General features: G+C 44.9%; 1 protein-coding gene and 1 long non-coding RNA gene across 2 annotated transcripts in view; one reads left to right on the top strand and one right to left on the bottom strand.

Moving 5' to 3' along the window:
* Positions 1-5,543: 5,543 nt before the first annotated feature.
* Positions 5,544-21,564, bottom strand: LOC121140421. The gene is made up of 2 exons (XR_005877254.1): positions 21,340-21,564; positions 5,544-5,988 (listed from the first exon to the last, which is right to left on the bottom strand). It is a non-coding gene; the product is annotated as an uncharacterized LOC121140421 (long non-coding RNA).
* Pdcd1lg2 (programmed cell death 1 ligand 2) overlaps positions 11,164-22,749 on the top strand; it is a 60,974-nt gene continuing 49,388 nt past the window's right edge. The window contains exon 1 of the mRNA XM_021225180.2: positions 11,164-11,392. Within this exon, the coding sequence (XP_021080839.1) occupies positions 11,349-11,392 (44 nt within the window). The 5' untranslated portion in view covers positions 11,164-11,348. The remainder of the gene's footprint in view (positions 11,393-22,749) is intronic.

The following is a 22,749-nucleotide window of genomic DNA, read 5'->3' as shown; positions in this document are numbered from 1 at the left end:
GGCTGCTCAGCCAGGAGACTGACTGGCTTCTGTTGGGAGCTATTGACGTGAATTTCCACACTGCCACCTCCTCTACAGTTGCATAGCTCTGAAAAACAGGCCTGCCATTAACTCTGCCTCCTACCCCAGGAGAGAGCAATTTCTAGTTAAGTATCACACCCTGTCCTCCATGGCTGAGTTAGCAGATTGCCACCTGAGCTTGTCGTAGAGCAAAGGCAGACTTAAGCTGCCTCTTGGAATCTTGTAGATTCATTTTCCATTCCTTCCTCTGACTCAGTGACTGCTGTCAGTGGACATCAATCCCATGAATTCCCTAAATCCCATGCACCAAATCAGCTGCTCCAGAAGCACGTGAGAACTTTCCAGAAATGCAGACTCCTGAGTGTCTGGCGGGGTGTCTGAGTGGCACTTGGGCACCTCTGCACATTCCAAGTTCCCCCAGGGGATTCTGGTGAGCCCTGACTTGAAGGAACTATCCACTGACTTGACACTTCTATATGAGTCAGCTGCCCCTTACGCCACCTTTGACTGCATTTGAAGCGGTAAATCATCGCTTCACTTCTTTTTTTTTTTTTTTTAACTGAACTGAAACCTGAGAGTCACTGTGGGAAGCTGATTCCATTCACCTGAGCATAAGTCTAAACCACTCCCCTGCTTGAGCCCCACCCTTTTATCCACTTCCAGGTCTAAAGGCGAAGGGATATGGGCCCGGGTAGCAGGAACTATATTCCCATCTCAGTTTGGTCCCTGAAACATGTCACAGCTCTGGGGAAATTGGCTGGCTGTGAGGGTCCCTCAGTCCCCAGACTGTCTCTAGTCCTCAAGTCTTTCCCTTCCTCCTCTAAGCCCTACAAACAAGCTCAGGCCTGGCTCAGTGTGGCACAGGAGGTTGGGGGCTCTTCCGTCTCTCTCTCTCTCTCTCTCTCTGATCTTCTAGAATACAGACTCCTAAGTACACATAGGCCATCCACACAAAACTGGGGCTGCGAACACAACCCCGACTATGGAAGGGACTAGGACAAGGACCAGCAGCTAGTGCTTCAACTCTCAAATAGAGTCAGGTGAAGGGGAGAGGAGGAAGGAGTGAGGAAGGGAGGGAGAGAGGGAGGGAGGGAGAGAGAGAGAGAGAGAGAGAGAGAGAGAGAGAGAGAGAGAGAGAGAGAGAGAGAGAGAGAGAGACTTGTTCATTATGAGAGACACTAAGGAAAACAGTGGACACAGGGGTTGCTTCCTGGTCCTTCTCTCTCTATAAGCACCAATTTGAGGTGACACAATTCATAGAAATGTTTTGACTCTCCTAACCTGTTGAGGAGAGACCTTCATCATATCCCAACCTGGCCTCATCATTACCAGGCCTCTTGTCACAACTCAGCCGAGTCCCACATTTTTTATCAGCTCTCAGGATATGGTTCACATGCAGCACAGTTCACCCGTGTAAATGGTTTTTAGTGTTATGCCCAGAGCAGTGTGACCTATACTGTGTGATGATATATTGGTTATGATTTATTAAAGCTTGCCTGAGGATTCAGAAAGCAAAGTCAGCCACAAGTCATAGAATCCAGGAGCACACCTTTAATCCCAGCAGCCAGAAGCTAGGAGGTGGTGGTACACACCTTTAATCCTAGGACTCAGGATTAAAAGGAAGATGGATCTCTGTGAGTCCAAGGCCACCCAGATCTATACAAGATCGATGCAGTCCTAAAGAGAAACGGCTCACACAAAGCTCATCTCAGCACCTGGGATCACCCGCCTTTTATCCTAGCACCAGAGGGGAATAAAAGATAGGAGCAGGGATCAGTAGTCAGGGTCAGAATTCATTCTCCAGCAATACTTAAGACATCAAGCATTCATTCTCTAGCCACGATGAGAATAGGTCTTGTTAGAGAGTAAGAGCTCTCTGATAACTTGACTACTTTGCGTCCCTGATCTTCAGGTTGAACCTCAATATTTTTTGTGTTATAATACTGCTATCAAATTGCAAACATTTTCATCCCAAAATGAAACCATGCACCCTTTCACAGTTCCTGCTGATGCTTTCCTATAATCAGCAGTCATGGATGCTTCATAGCTATAGAATTATATAACACGTGGTCTTGTCATTAGTGCCCAGTTTCTTTGTCATAGTGTGCTTTAAAGGTATATCATATTGCATCCATATCATAATGTGTCTTTATTCCAAGGACTGAATTACATTCCATTGTATAGAGCACTCTGTTTTAGCACTCCTTCTGGGCATTTAGGTTGTTTCCACTTTGTCTATGATGAATAATGCTGCAATGAATATTGACGTAGACTGTGTGTAGATATATATTTTCACTTCTCTTGTCATGTATACATTGCTGTGAGTAGAATACTAACTAGGTCACACGGGAACTCTGTGCTATGATTTGAGGAACTGACAGAGTCAGTCCCATTTAAAGTCCCAATCCTATATCTTTTCAACTCACACTTACTCCCAAAGCGAGCTAAGCTTCTAGCTTCCCTACCTTGGAGCAGAAGGGTGACATGGCAATCCTAGCCTGATTCCATTCCCTGTTGGTGGCCTTAGAGCCCTGTCTTCCTATACCACAGGTGTCCCTCCTTTCTGCATTGTTGCAGCAGGCATTGGGGTTTTGTAGCTCCTGTGGTCCAGGCCTGGTAGCAAAAGTGTTCCCATCTCCTTCATCCCTATGGACAACCCATCTCCCTTTACAAGCATGGGCAGGGTGGTGAACCTCTCTGCTTCAGAAACTTCAGGCAGCAAGCCTTTGTAGTAAGTTCACATCATACTTCAGGGCAATATATTCAGTGTTCTCTTGTCTGTCCAGGAAGGCACAAATCCTTTCTAGGCTCCTAGAAACTTCTGTCACATGAGTCCCCTCTATTTTTTCTTTCTTTCTTTTTTTTTTTTTATTGCTGAGGGCCAGGAGACAAGTTCCATCTCTTCTCCCTTACTTCCTGCTTGACCTCTGACCCCTGCTCCTGAGACATTTTGGAGGAAGCAGTTTGACTTAAATTTGACAGTTAGGGGTTCAGCAACTTGCCATTTAGCCAGGAGCCATCGCCTTAGTTATTCTCCGGCCGCTGTGCAGGTCCAGTGAAATTGGAGTGGGAAAGCACTTCACCAGAGCCTGGCAACAACCTGACCACTTATAATACACCTCCCTTGGCATTCAAAGCCCTTGCCAGTAAAGGAGCCCAAAATAGACTCTGGCCACGAAATGAACATCTCAGCTGTCTTGGACAGAGCTTCAATCTGTGCCTCTCTCTCCCCTCACCTCAAGATCAGGCCTCCCTCAGGAGATCTGTGGAATCCCAAGCCAATGTATATACAGAAACTAACTGGCCTCCAATTCCTGGGCTGTAATAGAAGAGGTCAGTTTTCAGGCAGATTTCCAGGTGTGGACGTCTGTCTTTTCCCTGTCCCCAGCTGCTTATGACTGTCCTTCTACCCACAAGCCCCCATTCTCCAAAGGTTAGCCTTTCTCCCTTCTGTCATGTTCCAGATAAAACCCATGTCTAAATCTTGGTTATGTACTTGGGAAAGTTGGGAAGGCAATTCTAGAGTCAGTCTGGCTCCTCACAGGTCATGGCTTCCCCAGCGCTTGCCCTTCTGTTATTTCTCCAAGGCCATTTTTTTCTTGTCCTCATGCTATGAGCGTTCTGCCTTAGACTAATCAGAGTAGGCAGGGTAGAAAAGATTATTTCAGATCTGCAGGAGCTGTGGCTATGCTGACTGAGCCCCATTCTGGGTGGCTGACGTAAACATTTCACACAGTCATGCTTGTTAGGGTGGCTGACGTAAACATTTCACACAGTCATGCTTGTCTGGGTGGCTGACGTAAGTTCCATACATTGAACAGCATTTTCATGACAGTGCATAGAATAAAATGTCTTAGAGAAGGGCAAAACGGGTGTGACATATCCTCTCTTTGTCCTGCAGTAGCCTGATAATATAATCTCTCTTCAGCTCTTCTCTGTACAGAATGGAATGTGTACAGAATGGGCTAGTTTTTATATACTGATGGGAACATTATCATGCATATTATAGTGGCATGTTTTCTGACCGTATTTATCATTTTCCCAATATCAAGTATCTAAACAATGTTGGAAGGGTCTAATCCCAATCTCTCTCTCCTTCCCTCCCTCCCCCCCCCCTCCTCTCTCTCTGCCTGTGAGAGACCTTTGGGAATGAAGCAAAGAGCTTCCAGATATTTCTAATTTAAGAGCTTCCACAGTTGTTTGTTCCTTATCAAATAATTAAAAACATAGGAGATGTTTGCTAAGTTCTTGAGATGTTTGCTAAATTCTTTTTTTGTTGTTGTTTTTTGTTTTTGTTGTTGTTGTTGTTTTTACGAGACAGGGTTTCTCTGTATTGTTTTGGAGGCTGTCGGTCCAGCCCGGCCTTGAACTCACAGAGATCCGCCTGCCTCTGCCTCCCGAGTGCTGGGATTAAAGTCATGCGCCACCACCGCCCGGTGTTTGCTAAATTCTTTAAATGTTTTCTTGGTTTTGTTCAGCAATCTAACAGTACTCTCTATTATTCTTTTGTTTTAAAAGTTACTTCTATGTGTTTAAAAGAGTAATTCATGTTCATAGCAGGCAGAAAATACAATGTAACGGAGAAAAAGCAACTGCAAAGTCACCTCCACGTCGCCCCACGCTCTGTGGAGGCTTCAGGGTCCGCCCTCTCTGATACTTTTCCAGACGAAGCAGGCCAGCATGCTGAGACGTCAGCTTGGGTTGTTCTGGTTCGACTGTGAAGAGACCTGGGCTCTCGCTGCCTCAGACCCATGGAGAGGAGACTGAGGGGTGAGTGGCCACTGGAGGTGGCTCAGGAGGTGGGAAGAGTGGTTTACACACGCCTCACTCCTGTGGGTGGACTGAGGATTCCACAGACGCTAACCTCCCAGAACCACTCAATGCAAGCATCTGGGAGTGGGAGGCAGTTCTTAGAGGGAGGACTGAGCGCGGTGTCCCAAACAGGGTCCCCTCATTATGGTCTCCCGCTTTGTGTTTTGTAGTTGAGGCAACCCCCCCCTTTTTGTAATCATTCCTTCTTACTCAAGGGAGAGAGTGAAGTGAATATGTTTTTAAACATTTAAAAAGCACGTAGACGAGCATGAAAGGAGCCTGCCTTTTCAGGAGGAAAACCAGAGGTCAGAGGTTAGGGGCGGAGGCAAGAAGAAGGCAACTGCCCCCACGTCTGCACTCACTTCAGCTTCCCTTCTCATCACTGGGTTTGAATCTTGCCCTGCACAGCTTCATAGAATGATGGGGCCACACGGGCCTGAGTTCAAATCCAGCCACGCACCTAAGAAACCATTGCTATGTCTTGGCCATTACTTCTTGTGTGGAATGGGTCCAAGTGTTTCTAGGTTTCTAGTGTGTTAGTACCCCCAGTCACACCCATCTAGACTCTATAGTAAGTTAGTGGCCCCCAGTCACACCCATCTAGACTCTATAGTAAGTTAGTGGCCCCCAGTCACACCCATCTCTAGTGTGTTAGTGCCTGTTGTTAAAATGTCTAAGTTTACCCAGTGACGAGACACGAACCATGGGTCAACGGTCCCACGTGGAGTTTATTGGTAGACAGGAAAGGAAGGGGGATGGAGAGGGAACCAACCCATGCTCAGCAGAGGGGCGGGGCAGCTACGGATCTTATAAAAGGGGAGTTGTACATACGTACTGAGTCCTGTGAAGAGTGACACGGTGATGATGTAGCTGTGTCACTGCCTCCCCGCCGGTCGTCAGGGGGGTGGAGTTAGTATAATATCTAATGCCAGAGTTTCTACAATTCCCACCTCTTATGATAATTTAAAAGGTGGGTTGTTGGGCATGGCAAGTCAGGGAATAAGGGTATGGGGGTTCTCAAGACTGCTTCCTGCTGACCTGGGGTGTCAGCCATCTTTGGGGGACTGGAGAAAGTTGGGGTGTTGCCACGTCCAGGATAGCTGGTTGCTCCATCGCAGTCCAGGCTGTATGGAACTCTCTGGCATCTCTGTAGATCTGTTAAGATGTTAGCAGAGTAGAGGACAAAGTTAGGTTAAACACATTTTCTTGGGTCCTGGTACTTGAGGGGAAGATTGTTAGATGAGGGAGAGGTTCCCAAGGGGTCCTAAGATGAGGAGAGGGAATCCCAGGACCAGGGAGAGGTTGAATAATATCTGGAGTGAATCTGATCTGTTTGGATGGGTCCAATTTGGCCTCCTGGAACTTACAAGAATCCTCTGAGTTTGTGAAAACGTAAGTATTAGACACATTAGCAGCATAATAGAAGCATATTAGAAGTGACTTGGCTGAAAGCATTACTATTTTTAAAACTGACAGATATTTTTAGCACTGTATAGTAGCATTGTTTGGTGTTTAGTACCCTGTTAGAATTGGATTAATAGCTTATCAGCTGATTGTTTTATTGTTGTTGAGGCTGTAAGGAATTTTTGATTACCTTTACTTAGGAGGTACAAGTGTTTGGTGGTCTTTGTATTTCTAGATCCGTGGCTTTTGGCTGGCATTTCTGTAACAACAGCTAATTAGTTGGATTAGAAGTTTTAAATGAGTTGTTGATGAGCAGGGTGTAATTAGAAACAGGAGAGTTCAGATCAGTCTGAGGACAGGAAGGAAAGCATATGGGGTTTCCAGTCCGGCCGAGTTTGGTTGTAGGAGAGGAGCCCTATTCTTCTGAAACAGGAGGCAAAGTATTGATCTCGGTGTCCTCTGAAGCTTAAGGGAGCAAGGTCCTGTTGTAGTAGCTGCATATGAGGAGTGAGTCTCAGGTGAAGAAGTAAAGGGCTTGAGGCGGGATAAGTGAATCCAGTGGGGACGGCCCTCAAGCTTAGCGGCTGTTGGAGTGACGAGAATTACCTTGAAGGGGCCTGCCATTTGGGAGACAGGGACGAGGGGTGTTGGTCCGGAGGAGAGAGAAGGACCCGATCCCCGATATTAGTTGGGGATGTACAGGAGTTGGCACATGGTTGAGGTAGAGAATGGCCAGCAAGGTTCCCTAGGAGGGAATGGAGATGGAGAAGTGAAGGGGTAAGCAGGTGGTCAGGGAGACATGAGGGTTTAGGTGAGAGGCCAGGTGTTAGAGCTGGCTGCCCGCACATGACCTCAAAGGGTGAGATGAAAAGGGGTCGTTTGGGAAGAGCCCTCAGCCTGAAAAGAGCCAGAGGCAAGAGCTTTACCAATCAAAGTGAAGTTCCTGTGATGTTTTAACAAGAACATTTTTAAAAGAGCGGTTAGTGCTCTCTACCCTCCCTGAGGACTGGGGATGATGATATGGAATATGAAAATGCCAAGGAATGTTGAGAGCTTTAGATAGGGTTTGCGAGATCTGAGAGGTGAATTCAGGACCATTTCCTGACTGAAGAGAGGCTGGAATCCCAAACTGGGGAATAATTTCCCTCAGAAGGATGTCAGAGATTGTCTGGGCCCTTTTGTTAGTGGTAGGAACGCTTCTACCCACCTTGAGATGGTATCAACTAGTAGCAGGAGATTTTTAACTCATCTGACAAGTGGGTAAAGTCAAGTTGCCAGTCAGCCCCTGGAAGAAAGCCTCTAGCCTGGTGGGTGGGAAAAGGGGGGTTAAGGTACCTGGAGTTAGGGTCTGACATCTGACAGGTTTTACAAGAGGCAGTGATAGTTCTTAAGAAACTTAAGTCCTCAGGAGTGGGCTGGAGATGCACCTTGACAAGAGGAGACAGAGTCTGACTGTTGGGATGAAAGAGCTGGTGTAGACAGGACAGGATTTGTCGAGTGTCAGGAGGTGACTGTGAGGAGGTGGGTGGTGGTGTATGAACTCCCTGTGGTGGGTGAGGTAGATCTGGGCCTCAGAGGGCTGCAGCCCAGCTGCTTCATCAGCCCCGTTGTTGTGCCTAGAGATAATGGATCTGTCAGTCTGATGAGACCGGCAGTGAATGATCCCTATAGCTTTGGGGAGGTGGAAGGCCTTTAGCAACGCCATAATATAACCTGAGTTAGTTATGGACCCTCCTTTAGTGGTAAGAAGTCCACGCTCTTTCCAGATAGTAGCATGGGACAAGAGGATATGAAAAGCACACTTAGAGTCTGTGTTAACATTTAGAGAATGTCCCTGTGCCAACTGGAAGGCACAGGTGGGGGCTACTAATTCAGCCTGATGGTTAGTGGTGTGGGCAGAGAGTGCCCGTGCCTCCACCACCCTGGTATCTGATACTATGCTGTAGCCTGCTCTACGGGTCCCCCATGTAAAAAGGAGCTTCTATCTGTATACCAGGTATAGGTGGCCTGGGGTAGTGTGCCCTCCTGTGTGTGTGAAGGATGAGACTGTAGTTCCTCTAAGGTTTCAATACAGGAATGAGATGGGGAATAGTTAGTGTTATGCTGAGGTAGAAGGTTTGAGATATTGAGGGGTGAGCAGGATTGGAAAGTAAGGGTGACATTTTCTACCAGCGCCACCTGGAGAGAAAGAGCTCAAGAGGGGTAGAGTTTGTAAGCCTCTATAAGTTAGAAGGTGAGACAGGTTGTGATGGGAAGACAGTGATAGGTGACCCAAAGGTTAGTTTCTTTGACTCGAGAATGAGGAGTTCAGCAGCTGCTAAAGCCAGTATACAGGGTGCCCACCCTTGGGGAGTTAGGTCTCATTTCTTCGACAGATATGCTATGGGTGCAAAGGAAGATCCTAACTGGTGACCTAGAGCTCCAAGGGCATGTCCCTCCTTTTCGGCTACATAGAGGAGAAAGGACGAGTTAGGTCTGAAAGATGCAGGCCTGGGGCCTGGAGAAGAGCCTATGAATTTCTGAAAGGGCTTAGTAACAGGGTTAAGGAGGGGTTCACATGGAGAGCCAAGAGCTGCCTCATATAGGGGACGAGCAAGGAGAGAGTAGGAGGGGATCCAAGAGCGTAGGAAGCCAGCTGTTCCTAGAAACGATAAAATCTCCTCTTTAGTAGAAGGATCTGCAAGAGATTGGATTAGGTTGTTTCTGTCTAAGGTAATAGCTTTGTGAGTTGGGGTGATAGTTAGTCCCAAGTAGGTGACTTGAGAAGTAGACAATTGGACCTTAGAAGGTGAGACTCTTTAACCCCTGTCAGACAGGAAATTTAGAAGAGCGGAGATGTCAGTCTGGCTAACTTCCAAGGACAGGCTGCAAAGTAAAATATCATCTATGTATTCTGTGAGCTTGGATTTGGAGAGAGATAGAGAGAGCAGGTCAGAAGCTAGAGCCTGACCAAGTAAGTTTGGGCTGTCCCAAAAGCCCTGAGGTAGAACGGTCCAGGTGAGCTGCATAGAGGCATACGTGTCAGGGTCAGTCCTGGTGAAAGCAAAGATATTCTGTGACTGAGTGTCGAGGGGTATAGAGGAAAAAGCATCCTTAAGATCCAAAACTGAGAAATGAGAGGTCCCCGAGAGGACAGTGGAAAGGATTGTGTAAGGATTAGGTGTCACAGGATGGAGGGGGGACCACTGCTGAATTAATGAGCCGGAGGTCTTGAACCAGGCGATAGGTCCCATTCGGTTTTTTTTACCACCAGTATAGGGGTGTTAAAGGGAGAGGATGTAGAACCACGTAACCTTTTTCTTAGGAGGTCAGAGATGACAAGCTTAAGTCCCCTGAGGCTTTGGAGTGAAGTGGGTACTGAACTTGAGTGATGTACCTAGAGGGGTCCTGTAACTGAATGACAATGGGGGAATGGTGTCTAGCCACAGAAGGGTTTTGGGTGTTCCAGACTTTGGGGTCTACCTGAGAGGCTGGCAGAGGAAATGACATATTGGAACCACTAGGGTGAGTGCCGAGGAGGAGGAGAGGAGCCGCTGGTGAGTCTGGAATTAGGCGAATGTGGGGAGCAAAAGACATAGGAGCTCCCACCTTTGCTGAAAGATCCCTCCCCAGTAAGGGCACAGGACAAGGTGGTATAACTAAAAACGAATGAGTGAGGGGAATTCCCCTGGATAGCAGCTAAGTGGTGGAGTCTGAGGAGGTAAGTAAGGCTGTCCCCTACCCCGACAATAGGGAGATGAGGAGAGGTGGGTCCCCCAAACTCCCTTAGGACTGAGTAAGTGATACCAGTGTCCAAAAGGAAGGAGATGAATCACCCTGCTATCTTAATCTCCCTGTGCGAGATGACAGTGGTCGGGTCAGGAGAGCCCAGGCCCCTTCACTCCTCGTCATCGTCCATAGCCAGAGCTAGGAAGTCAGCTACAGGGCGGTCTGTGTCTGATGTCCTCCTGCCACAAGGGGTACGGGACAGTTCACTAACCAATGGCCCTCTTTTTGGCATTTTAAACACGGTTTGAGAGGCACACAGGGATTAGGGCACGACCAGGCCCAATGCCCTTCTTGACCATATTTGAAACAGGGACGCCGTGGTTCTGGAACCCGGGAGGGCAAGGGATCCCGGGAAGACTTTGAGACTCCATAATTAACAACAGTGCCCGTCACATTCATCTAGATGTTATAGTGAGTTAGTTCCCCCATCACACCCACCTAGATGTGTAGTGAGCTAGTGCCCTCCCAACGACCACCTCTGGTCATACCCTAGACCCTAGAATTTACTTGGAAATTGGGAATTTATAGTGAAATTATAGTGGATCAGGGTGGACACTAGTCCAGGGGCTGATGCCTTTATAAAAGCAGGAAACACACAGAGATACACCAGGGACAAGGCTACATGAACACAGGAGGTGATGCTGTACGTGGCAGGGGATGCCAAGGATCGCTAAGTGGCTGCCTGGTGGGAAGTTATGAAGAAGCCGGGAAGTGTTCTTGTTTATTTATTTTTCTGTTTCTGAGTGTGTTCGTGTGCATGTGTGTGTGCACATGTGTGCATGTATGTGGGCACACTTTCATACGGATGCACATGTACTCGTGCTTATGAATGTGGAGGCCTGAGGTTGATGTTGGGAATCACTGTCAGTGGCTCTTGCGCCTTACTCAATGAGGCAGGGTCTCTCTTTCAAACCCAGAGCTTGTGATATGGCTAGTCTCGAAGCCAGCTTGCCGCGGGGGTCCCCATTCCATAGGGACAGGACAGCTGACAAGGGCAATAGCTCCAGGGTGACTGACAGGGATGTGACTTGAGCACCTACAGACAACAGTGCTGAAAGCAAAACCAAAACTCTCCTGCAGGCAGCATCCAGTTCCTCAAAAACCATTCTGGGTGAATTTCAACCCCCACTTTTTTTCTTTTTAACAGGAAAACAGAACTTCAAGGATCATGACTGCATCTTTTCTTCCCTTATTGAATATATCGTAGTCTCAGATGTGGGCATACTTTTGTTGCACCCTCCTGTCTTAGAACTAGGGAGAATCCACTGCTGTCCCCTTTGCGGACAGTTTTGGCTGTGGGTGTCATTGGCTTCAAGGGAATCTGATGCGAAGACCTCCAGGAGATGCTTTTCCTCGAGTCTGCTGGCAGAGCTGTGCCGAGGCTGCTGTGAGTATGGGGAACAGTGCATTGACAGCATCTCTTACGATCTTGGTTTTTGGGGGACGATGAGAATACATCTTTTCTTTACGTCATTTCTGACTGAGAAATTGTGCTTATGGGGAAATTTCTTTCTATCTCCCAAAAGTCAGGGTTTCTCTCACTTCTCCCAGTGTTTGCTATTCTTATTGAAACTCTTTATGTGGTAAAGAACTCTCTGCATTAAAAAAAAAGTGTCACTGTAGAGAAAACTATTCTTGCTGGGGTTTAGTTTTTTCTTTTTCTTTTTTATTAATATTGTGCCGTGGTTGCGGAGTGTCAGCAGGTGTGTTGAGGCCAGAGGACAGCTTGTAGCATCTGTTCCGTCTTCCTACCTTTAAATGATAGGAACGGAGCTCAGGCTTGGACGGCAAGCGCCTTTACCACCAAGCTGTCTTAGCAGCCTGAGAAGCCATTCTTGAGATTGCCTCCTTCAGAGGTTTTGAAGCAAGTGTTAGCAGTTTAAAATTTTTCAGAATCTGTTTTTCTCCAACTGACATCTGTAAGTGATTGCCCTTTTGGAAAGCAGGCAATACCCCCAGCTGACCTGTGTTTACAAAGCAAGGCTCTAAGAGTACGCTATTAGGGAGAGAAAAAAATTTAAATAGTTATATTTCATGAATCTAATCTTTTTCTTTAATTATTTTTAAATGTGAAATTATAATTACATCCTTCCCCTTCTTTTTCCTTTCTCAAAACCTTTCATATACCCCTCCTTGCTCTCTTTCAAAGCCAAGGCCTCTTTTCTCATTAGTTATTGTTACATGTGTGTGTGTGTGTATTCCTAAGTACAGCCTGCTCAGTCTGTATAATTTTACTCATATGTATATTTTCAGAGCTGACCATGTGGTATTGGATAACCCGGGGAAGATTATCCCTCCCGTCTCAGCATTCCTCAGTTGCTTAAGTCCATTGTGTAGGGTTGAGGCTTTATGGGTTTTCTCCTTTGGCATGTCTATCATTGTTCTTATTCAGTTCCTGTTTAGGCAGGCATGTTGCTGAACATTTTTGGGCATAGTTTCTGACATTTCTAGAGGACACAGTCTCACAGAAAACTCCCTGACCCTCTGGCTCCTACACTCTTTCTGCCTTCTCTTCTGCAGTGGTCCCTGAATCTTGGATGCAGAATGTTTTGTAGATGTATCCTTTGGAAATGGTCTCCACAAGTCTGCATTAACCACTATTTAATTAAAAAAATAGGATTTCAGCCTACTAAGTAACTTACTTTTTCATGTAAGATAAAACTGCAGTGACCTAAGACATACCTAAGAGGAGAGTTGTGGCAGTGGATTCGTGCATGGTGACAGAGTATGGGAGTATCTCCAAATAATGCTGAGATACCATGCACTGGGGCACTATGCTTCCGAGTTGATCAGCTTACAAGGCGTTCTTTCACTGAGGCAGTTTCTTCAGTCCCCAGGATTAACTGACATTTCTGTGATGGAAATAACTTCTTTGTCTAGCCCTGAAATGTTCGGGCCTTAAGACTCCAGTCATCCTTGTTGCTTCTCTTTTTCTCACCTATATGGTTGATGAGTTGCCAATTGTTTTGTCAACAGTTCTGTCAATGGTCTTACAGTTTCTCCTTTCTCTGCTTCCCTTTTCTGACTCTAAACAAAGACTTTCTGATCAAATGTATAGAAGAAGACAATGACCCTCTGAGTGGCCAACCCTCCCTCAGTTCTGTGTACACACACACACACACACACACACACACACACACACACACACACAATTTAATCATTTCCCCACTCTTTTGGCATTTTAACTGTTTTTGGACGGTGGGCACTGCAACCTCATTATCACCTCTGCCTGGCACTAAGCATGTGATTGTTCCGTGTGAATTTCAGAAACCACTTTAGTCTTTTGTGTTCCCTCAGCTTTCCCATGCATTCGCATTTCTGAGGTTTAGTTTCTGTACTTCCCAGGTGCCTACCCAAAGAACTTTCAGGCCAAATTTCCCAGAGCGTTAGAAGCGACTTCAAGGCCCCCATCCCTAGGAAGTCTCCATCTCTGTAGTCAGTTTACATGGAGCTTGCTCTGTCATCATTCCATTTACACTAGCTCCTACTTAGTTATAATGCCTTCTATGGTATAATGCCTTCTATGTTATAATGCCTTTCACTTGCAAGGGTCTTTTCTTAAATGAATCCTACTACAAATTCTACATGGTCTGATAGAAAGAATCACGAAAGCCAATGTGTGTACTGGGGGAGCTCAGTGTTGATTAAATGAAAGATTGAGATGCAGCTTGAACTTATGCAACCCACTAATTGCAATGAGTAACAACTTAAGACTATAAGTTGTCTATGATGCCACAGATTATTTAAATATGACACAGTTACTCATATCCCCTTGAGAACAAGGAACTGGCTCTAAGCTCCCCTATTAATCATGGAAGCTGGCTGTTAACAAAAATACTTGAGTTCAGGTAGATATGACACAATGAGGAGTGACAGAATCCCAGGGCCAATTCTGCATTCTTTTGCTGAAAGGCACCAAATTCAAATTATTTTCAGACATTGCTAACTCTAGTTTCAGTCTTAGATACTTGATCTCAGAATCATTAGCTAATTCAGACATGTTAATCTAGTCTAGATGTCTCTTTAATCTAAATTTTCATGGGCATGCTAGGCTGTGTCAGATACTTAAAGTATGTAAGAAACCAAACCAGATAAAACTAGCAATGTTTAGTTATAATGAGATGATACACAGACATGATCTGATTGTCTCTTGGTCTTTGGCTAAAACCAAGGATCTGTTATGCTTGTCATTATTACAGAAAGGAAAAATCTAGGATTCTGTGCCTGGGTTGTTCAAAGATTGAGGAAACTTTCTCAAGCTTGTTGGCTGTGTCTTATGTTCTGTAATAAGAGCTTTATTACAGTAAAAATTCTGAATAAAATAAAGAATGAAAGCTTTTCTACATTTTCTAACATCACAAACTTAATTTATTTCATTGTTAATTTGGTCAGATGGCAGAATTGGCAAGAAACTAAACCTACAACAACCAAGAAATGAAACTGCCAGCCCCAATATGATTTCTGAGCCTCTTACAAGTTTTTCTTTGAGAAGTTTTGTTTTAAGTTTTTCAAACTTACAGAAATTTTCTTGATTTCTCTGGAAAAATATGACTTCCAAATATATAGAAATCATGAGCTAAAAATCTACTGGGGATCCGGGTGTATCATTGGCCCATGCCTATAATCCCAGCATTCCACTAGTAAAAAAGGAAGATCAGATGTTCAAGGCCAGCCTGGGCTACATAAAACTTCACCTGAGCCGGGCGTTGGTAGCGCACACCTTTAATCCCAGCACTCGGAAGGCAGAGGCAGGCAGATCTCTGTGAGTTCGAGGCCAGGCTGGACCGACAGCCTCCAAAACAGAGAAACCCTGTCTTGTAAAAACAAAACAAAAAAAACTCCACCTGAGTAAAACTGGCAAGTGATGATGATATTATTAGTTGCTATTCGGGAGAAAGTTGAATAAAAACTACTGAAAATAAGACAGATAAAGAATACAATTGAGGTGTAACTACATTGCAAATATGTGCTTAGAAAGCCCAGGGCCGTTCCTCAAAATAGGTAGTTTTAGAGAGACTTCTACTAGATGATCCCTTAGTGGGCTTATGAAATGAATGGGCACATGTAAAGTCGTGCAATTTCTAAGTGTAAGATTGCCTGTCACCTCAGAAGGGATAATGGCTGTAAATTCAAAGAGTGATTGACTTATCATTTACAACATATCATCCAAGTACCCATGAGCATTTCTGTTCGTTTCCTGTGGTTTGACGAAGAGATGCAGGTGTTAGTGAACCTGATGATTTCTAGAATCCATCACAGTACAATTGAAAAAATGGACACAATAAGAATAGATAGATGGTGGGGTACTGACTTATAAAACACAAGTGAATTTCAGAAAGGAGACTGAAGAGAGGGACTGGCTACCTGCACATTTCATCTATCCGTGTCATCACTGTATTGTGGATGCCCTGTAAATGATGAGTTCATTACTTTGTCTGTGTATTCATTCCATACCCCCTCCAGACTCTGCATTCATCCCATATATCCTCTAAACTCTATTCCTTACATGATCCAAACTCTCCATTCATCCTGTGCATCCTCCAAACTCTCCACTCATCCCATACACCCTCTAAACTCTCCATTCATCCCATACATCCTACAAACTCTGCATTCACCCCATACATTCTCCAAACTCTCCATTCATCCCATACACCCTCTAAACTCCCCAGACCCTACTTGCCTAGCTATAAAAGAATCCATGCTTCCTTCACTTCATTGTACTTGACTTTTGCTTCCCTAACTATAAGGGCTCTGAGGACCTATTCATTTAGAAAATATGGTTCTTGCACAGAACTCAGAAGACAAAGGTCTTGTTTGTATCGAGTAGAGTCTTTAGACAAGTTGACAAGGGAGGGTCTTACTATACCTGTGCTGACAACCTTGTAAGCACCTTCCACCAATGGAAATTCTTGCTTCAACGTGGGCCTTTGTCTGAAACAAGTCCTAGGATGATGGTTGTCTGCCTGTTACTACTTCATCCCATTGTGGCCTTAACTACTGATAGGAAATTCTTCCTAAAGTTTCTGTTTATCTAAAAGAGGAAGAGTCTGTCTAGGAGCCAGGCTCCCAAGGGAATGATCATGCTTATAAGTAGCAATTTATTGTCTACTCAACAAAATTCCAATACCCTAAATAAATGAAAAAGGCTTCCAGACTAACATATAATCACTTGACATACCAGTAATGAGCTACATGCTAGCCTTAGAATACACTCAAGATACAGGGAACTGCATAAGGCAGTTAGGAAATGTTTGTGTAGAATGTTACTAGTACAATATAAGGCATTTTAACAAGACATGTATGGTATAATAAAACTCATAAACAAAGATAGAGTAAAGCAAAATACTTTACAAAGTAAAACGAGATTAGAATTTACATAACCATCCTGAGTGTTCCTGTTCCTGGAAAGGGCAAGGGTTTTTGTGACTAAGGAGGCAAAAGAGGCCAGGGCAGGAAAGGAATTAAAGGCTGTCCCAAGGAAAACTTGACTCCATAAGCAATAACACATGTTTTAAAAGAATCATTCTGGCTGCTGAATTGGGCATCAAATGTCAGATGGTGGGATTAGGATCTTAGAGTCTTATTATCAAAAAGCTGCAGAAACCGTCACAAGAGATGATTATGCCCCTCACTGATATGGAATCTCTGGGGGCGGTGAGAAGTGATTAGGTTCTGAGTATATGTGAAGAGAGAGAGCTTATAGGATGAGTTGGTGAGTCAGAATTGAAAGGGAGAAGAAAAGAATGAAAAATAATTCCAGGACTGATGTCCTTTGTCTCAACAAGACTGGAAGAGAGGAAGCCAGGACACAAAGGGGGAGGCAGCAGTGAGGAAGCTATCCTGCGGCAGCAGCAGAAGTGATGAGAGTCTGAATTAAGGGGATGCCAATGGATAGCAGGAAGGAGAGGGATCATCTAAGATGTGTGGCAGATGTAGAAGTAAGAGGATTAGAGGAGATTATGAGATGATCTCCTAAGATTCTGGCAGGAGATGGTTGTTGTTGTTATTATTATTATTGTTTTTATTATAGGAAAGAAAGTGCAAAGCTTTTATATGTTGTCCAAAGTATTAGAGGCTAATAATTTGTAATTTTATTGCTTATGTGCCTGGTTTTAGAGTCTGTGTTCTTACACATGACACGGGTCACATTTTCCCGAGAAGCAAAATTAATAGGACAGGAGTTTGCAGGCTGGAAAGTACCTTTAGAACAGCCTGTTCCTCTGCTTCCCAGGGAGGCAATGTTCCAGAAAAATTCAATGGGTTGGCTGTTGAAGAAAGGGCCAGTAGTGAGTGACCCTGGAGCACTTTTTGTTACTAGAATTCTGCTGCATGTCATCTTTTCATGGTTTAAACATAAGAATGCTGGCAAGTGCCAGGCCTGCTGCCATGCATGAAGGCAGTAACTTTTTAAGTTATGCTTGCATTTTGATAAGAGGAATGCCATGGTTGGGTTTCAACTAAGGTACATGGCAAGTAGTATGCCCTGAGTACTTCCTGTGTGATGTGGCCCTTCCTGAAAGAAAGGCAAGGACACAATGACTGGACTCCTACATCTTTATTTGCAAGTGTTCATTGCAGTGAGTCATTGGTCTGGCTTGAGGTCTCTGGTTTCTGCTACACCACAATACTGGCCTCTCATTGGGACTCGTCTTAGCTGTCCTGTTGCTACCCTGTGTCATGGAGACCCCGTAGCTTTGGATTTATAGGATGGGTGTTTCACATGCTCTAGCGCTTCTTAGATGGGCTGGATGTTGGGGTGGGTCAATTGATAGCCAGGGTTCTGGGCCTGGGTGGTAGCTAGGTTGGTCAGCCTGCCAGTTCTCCCCCCATCCTCACCACCAGTGAGAGCATTGCCCCTGCTGACTCACCCCATGCAGCAGGAAGCAAGAGGTGGGGTCTGTTCCCTTGCTCTCACACCCTTGGGGGCAGCTCACCCCCACCCTAAGCCCTAACACCAGGGTCAGCTCTGTGTTGCCCATATGGGGTGTGGGGCCCACTCTCCAGAGTGCGGCAGCTGGTGTGGGGCAGGGCCAGCTCTCCTGCTTTTGTGTCCCTAAGACCAGCTCCACTGTGCTGCCCAGGCAAGGCACAGGGCCTGCTCTCCCACTCTCCTGATTCTGGAGCCAGATCTCACCTGCCGAGGGGCAAAGGGTGTGGGGCTAGGTAGGAGAGCTTCTCTCTCTCACCCATGCTGTCACATGACCAGCAAGTAATGGGGTCATCTCTTCGGTTCTCACAACCTCAAGCCAGCTCACAAGGTCAACTGTACTGTGCTGCCCAGACAAGGTGCAGGGCCAGCTCTGACTGGTGAGGGGCAGGACCAGCTCTCCCACCTGCCACAGGCGATGGGGGTTGGGGGGTAGCTCTCCCAGGCTCACATTCTCCAGCCAACTCACACCCCCTACCTCACCCCAACCCTACCAACAGCGTACAATGGGCCTTTCTGAGCATTTGTTGACACAATGTTTTGGCCCTTTTCAAACCCCCCTCAAGTGGATTCTGAAGAGATCTCCTGGAAACAACCTAAGTACTTTGTTATTTAAAGAATGAATACCTGGTATGTGGAGTGTTAGTTCATTTTGTCATGGAGAAGATAGTCGATATACTTAGAAATCTCAAAGGGAAAAAAAAAGCCTTGTGCCACAGGGCCCCTTATGGAGAAACACTGGGGTTATCCAGGAGGCAGAAGGGAGATATGTAGGTAGGTGAGAAAGAAGTCAGGCAGAAAAAGCAGATTTACAATGAACAAACAGAATCTCTGCTTGCTTTCAGCACGGACTTGCTGGTTGTGAGGAGTAAGACAGATAGTGAACACGAATGTCAAGGTCCCCAGTGAAGCAGGTCATAGACCACAAAGACTCTGAATTGCCTGGTTTACATTTAAACAAGAGTTCCTGGTCCATCGATGCCACCTCTTAGAACTGGCTGATTTGGGGAGGGTGGTCTGATCAGCATCAGCAAGCTTTGAATCTGCCAAAGATCAGGATGCCCAGATGGGATCCGCAGTTAACAAGTGCTGTCACCTGGGCCTCTGCCACGTCTTTGCTGCTGCCTCTCCTCACAAGGGTGCAGACATGTTGAAACACCCCAGGTCTGTGGCTTCATACTTTGTCTTTCCTATCTCTCATGGCTGACGTCATGCAGGCTGTGACCTATGCCACTGTTACAAAAAGTCTTATCATAACCTCCAGCTTTGGACTGTCTGCCCTGCCACCTCCCAAGGCTTTCACTTGGAACGCTGGCAGGCACCTCAGATCTGATGGCTATTGCTGGCTGTCTGCTACCCTAATGACCCCATCCCCAAGCCCAGGAGTTCTGCTGCAGTTTTGTAACTACTTATTTATACAGTCAGCAATTCCCTATAGGTTTTCTTTCAAAATATAGAAAATGGCCCAGTCAGTGACTCACACAATTTACTCCATTCTCTCCTCACCCTTGCCTGAAAAACCCGGTGTGGCTGACCTCCTGAAACTCAGTGAGTACAGGCTGAAGAACCCAGAGATGTACGGGAGAATCAGTAGGCAGATGACCAGACAAGCACCAGCAGCACGCACCGAGTACCCGATGAATATTGCCGTCCGATTCTACTTTCTTTCCACTGTTTAAGTTTGTAATGTGAAGAGGTTGGACCAAGTTTAAATGGCTGGGTTCTCTCTGTCACATCACAGAATCCATAACAACTGGAAACAAAGCCCTCTGCTTGCCTCTCCCTCCTGCTGGGGAGGGAGGAAGCTGGGTGGGAGGTGGTGAGATCCAGAGTAAAATCTGAGACGGTCCGTGGTGTCCTGCAGGCTGCAACATGCAGTTTAACCAGAGTGCCATTTTTTTTTGTTCAAATTATTGTAATTTTTAGAACGCGCAACAAACATTTGAATGTGCAAATAAAACGTTTTAAAGGCTTGGGATGGTGAGATCTCTCAGTGAGCATAGGTGCTTGTTAAGGAAGCTCGGAGACCTAAGTGCTGTTCCCAAACCTCACAGAAAGGTAGAAGGACAGAACCAACTTCACAGAGTTGGCTTCCATATGCACATCAGAGCACATGTACCCACACCTACCCACATCATCAATAATAATAAAAAATAATCTTTTTAAAGGAAAACAGGGAAAAGCAACCAGACAGATAGGTTTCTTTCAGGGCTTGGAGGACTTAATGTTGAGATGATCCTATACCCCTTGGATGGAGCTGTGGAGTCAATGTTGTTCTTACCAAAGCACAAAATCCAATTCTTTTGTGCAGAATAGACAAGTCTATACTAAAATTCATACAGAAGTTCAAGGGAGAGGAGGAAAGAAGTAGGAAGGGCTGAGGGAGGGAGGGAGGGAGGGAGAGGACTTGAGAAGGAACAAAGTTGTCTCACTTCCTGATTTCAAACTTACCCCAACACTACAGTAATTATTAGCACTGTGTGATAGGGGCATAGAGCAGACATAGAGCTGAGCAAAGCAGACGAAAAGTCCAGCAATACGTCCCCACATCTGTCATCCAGGGTGCCAAGACAGATCTACAGAGAACGCATAGTTAGCTTTTTAAAATAAATTTTTATTGAAACGTGCAAAAACCCTTACTTATCCACAAAAATTAACTCAAAACAGTTTAGAGACCCAGGTATGAGCAGAACATATTCTGTTTTCACAAGAAAATGTTAGCAAGTGATAAACAGATGTGGCTCATTACACAATGGAATAGCTTCCCGTTATGAGGGATAAAATATTGATATGTGATGCACAACAGATGAATCTTGACATTATGTTCATTGTAAGAGGCTAGCCACAAAAGATCAAGAGCTCCTTGATGTCACTTTTGTGAAATGTTCAGCAAAAGTAGTTGACCAAGACAGAAAGTAGGCTGGTAACTGCTAGGGATTCTGGGAAAATGAAGGGGAAATGGGAATTTCTCTAAATTGGTATGGTTCCTTTTAGTGGTAAGTAAAATGTTGCAAAATCAAATAGTGGTGCTGGTTACACAACTCTATGTATATATCAAATAATTCACTGAATTAATATTCTACTTTTTAGAGTCTGTATTAAGTTTATACAGCTTTCTTTGTGTGTTAACTTTAACAATTCTAATAAAGCTATTGAACATTAAAAACAAATTTAAGGAACACATAGAAAAGAAAACCCTCAACAGATCACTTCCCTCTTCTAATGCAAGCAATCACACTGCCCTCCTTAGTCTGCATTGCCAACTAACTCGTCCTTCTGATAGTAGGTAATTATCTAACCAAAGCAACATCCTCTTCTAAAATGCAAATGATGTTACCCAGGCCCAGAGAGAATCCCTCCACCAGCTTACCATATTCTCTGAACAGCTCTGCTTCCCCAGGACTTACATGTATAGCTTTCCTTGGAGAAATGGTTCCTTTCAAGAACTGACAGCAATGTGCCTTCCCATCTGTGTTAAAAACATGAGCATTCTGTGGATGCAGAAAACCTGAGATCAGAAGTGAACCAGGAGGTGGACCTAGGCTGAGTTGGAGCAGGATCCATCACACGTCCCATTCCCACTAGACCCTAGAGCTCTATCTGCTTTGTCTAGAGCTCTCAGGAAACCCTGAGTTTCCTCCCAATCCCCTGGAAGAATGACTATTGTCAAGGAAACAGCAAAACACGGCACAGCAGGTGCTAGAAGATATGCAGGGAAAATTAACCCTTGCACACTGCTAATAGGAATGAAAATTAGTATAATCACATGGAAATTAGCATGGATATTCCTTTAAAAAAAACTAAAGCTGGTACCATCATACAGTCCAGCTGTTCCCCTCCTGAGAACCCAATGGAATCTAACTCATTCACCAAAATACTTGTGTATCCATGCTTATTGCTGTACCATTCATAGCAGTCAAGTTATGACATTGGTCCAGGTGCCCACTGATGGATAAAAAATACGTTGTGTATGTATACAATAGAACATTATTCAGCCTTAAAGAAGAATTCAATTCCATTTGTAGAAAAAAATGTGTAAGCAGGAGAACTGCTAATGAGGAAGGGTGCCATGAGGATATGGGGGCTTATAGGGTAATGGGAGTAAATATAATCAAAGTCCATGAATGAAAAGTCACAACAGAACCCATTGTTTTATACAATTAGTAGCTAATAAAGTTTTCACAATATGAATATAAGTATTCTCAGCATATAAATCTTAACCAGATTTTTCAGGTATAACTTAGAATAAGTAATAAATCATCTCCATTTAATGTGTTCAAATAAATAAAAAGTAGGGCAGGCACAGTGGCCCTTGTGTATTCAGAGGGTGGAAGCAGGAGAATCAGAAGTTCAAAGTCAGTCTCTGCTACATAGGTAGAGTCAGCCTGGATAATAGGAGACCCTGTTCCAAAAAAAATAATTAAAAATAATGCTTAGAAAACTCACTAAGAGGCAAGTTACATTTCCCTGATGGCTAAGGATGTTGAGCAATTTCTTAAGTGCCTTTCAGCCATTTGAGATTCCTCTATTGAGAATTATCTATTTAGATCTGTACCCCATTTCTAATTGGATTATTGGGTGTTTTGGTGTCTTTCTTTAGTTCTTTGTGTATTTTGGAGATCAGCCCTCTGTGAGATGTGGGGTTGGTGAATATATTTTCCCATTCTGTGGGCTGCCTTTTGTCTTGCTGACTGTGTCTTTTGCCTTACAGAAGCTTCTCAGCTTCAGGTGGTCCCATTTATTAATTATGGATCTCAGTGTCTATGCTACTGGTGTTATGTTAAGGAAGTGTTCTCCTGTGCCTATTCGTTCAAGTG

Source organism: Mesocricetus auratus, unplaced genomic scaffold (genome assembly GCF_017639785.1).
Source record: "Mesocricetus auratus isolate SY011 unplaced genomic scaffold, BCM_Maur_2.0 Super-Scaffold_4256, whole genome shotgun sequence".
NCBI classification, from domain to species: domain Eukaryota; kingdom Metazoa; phylum Chordata; class Mammalia; order Rodentia; family Cricetidae; genus Mesocricetus; species Mesocricetus auratus.
The sequence above is the reverse complement of the archived record's forward strand: the minus strand, read 5'-3'. Positions and strand labels throughout refer to the sequence as shown.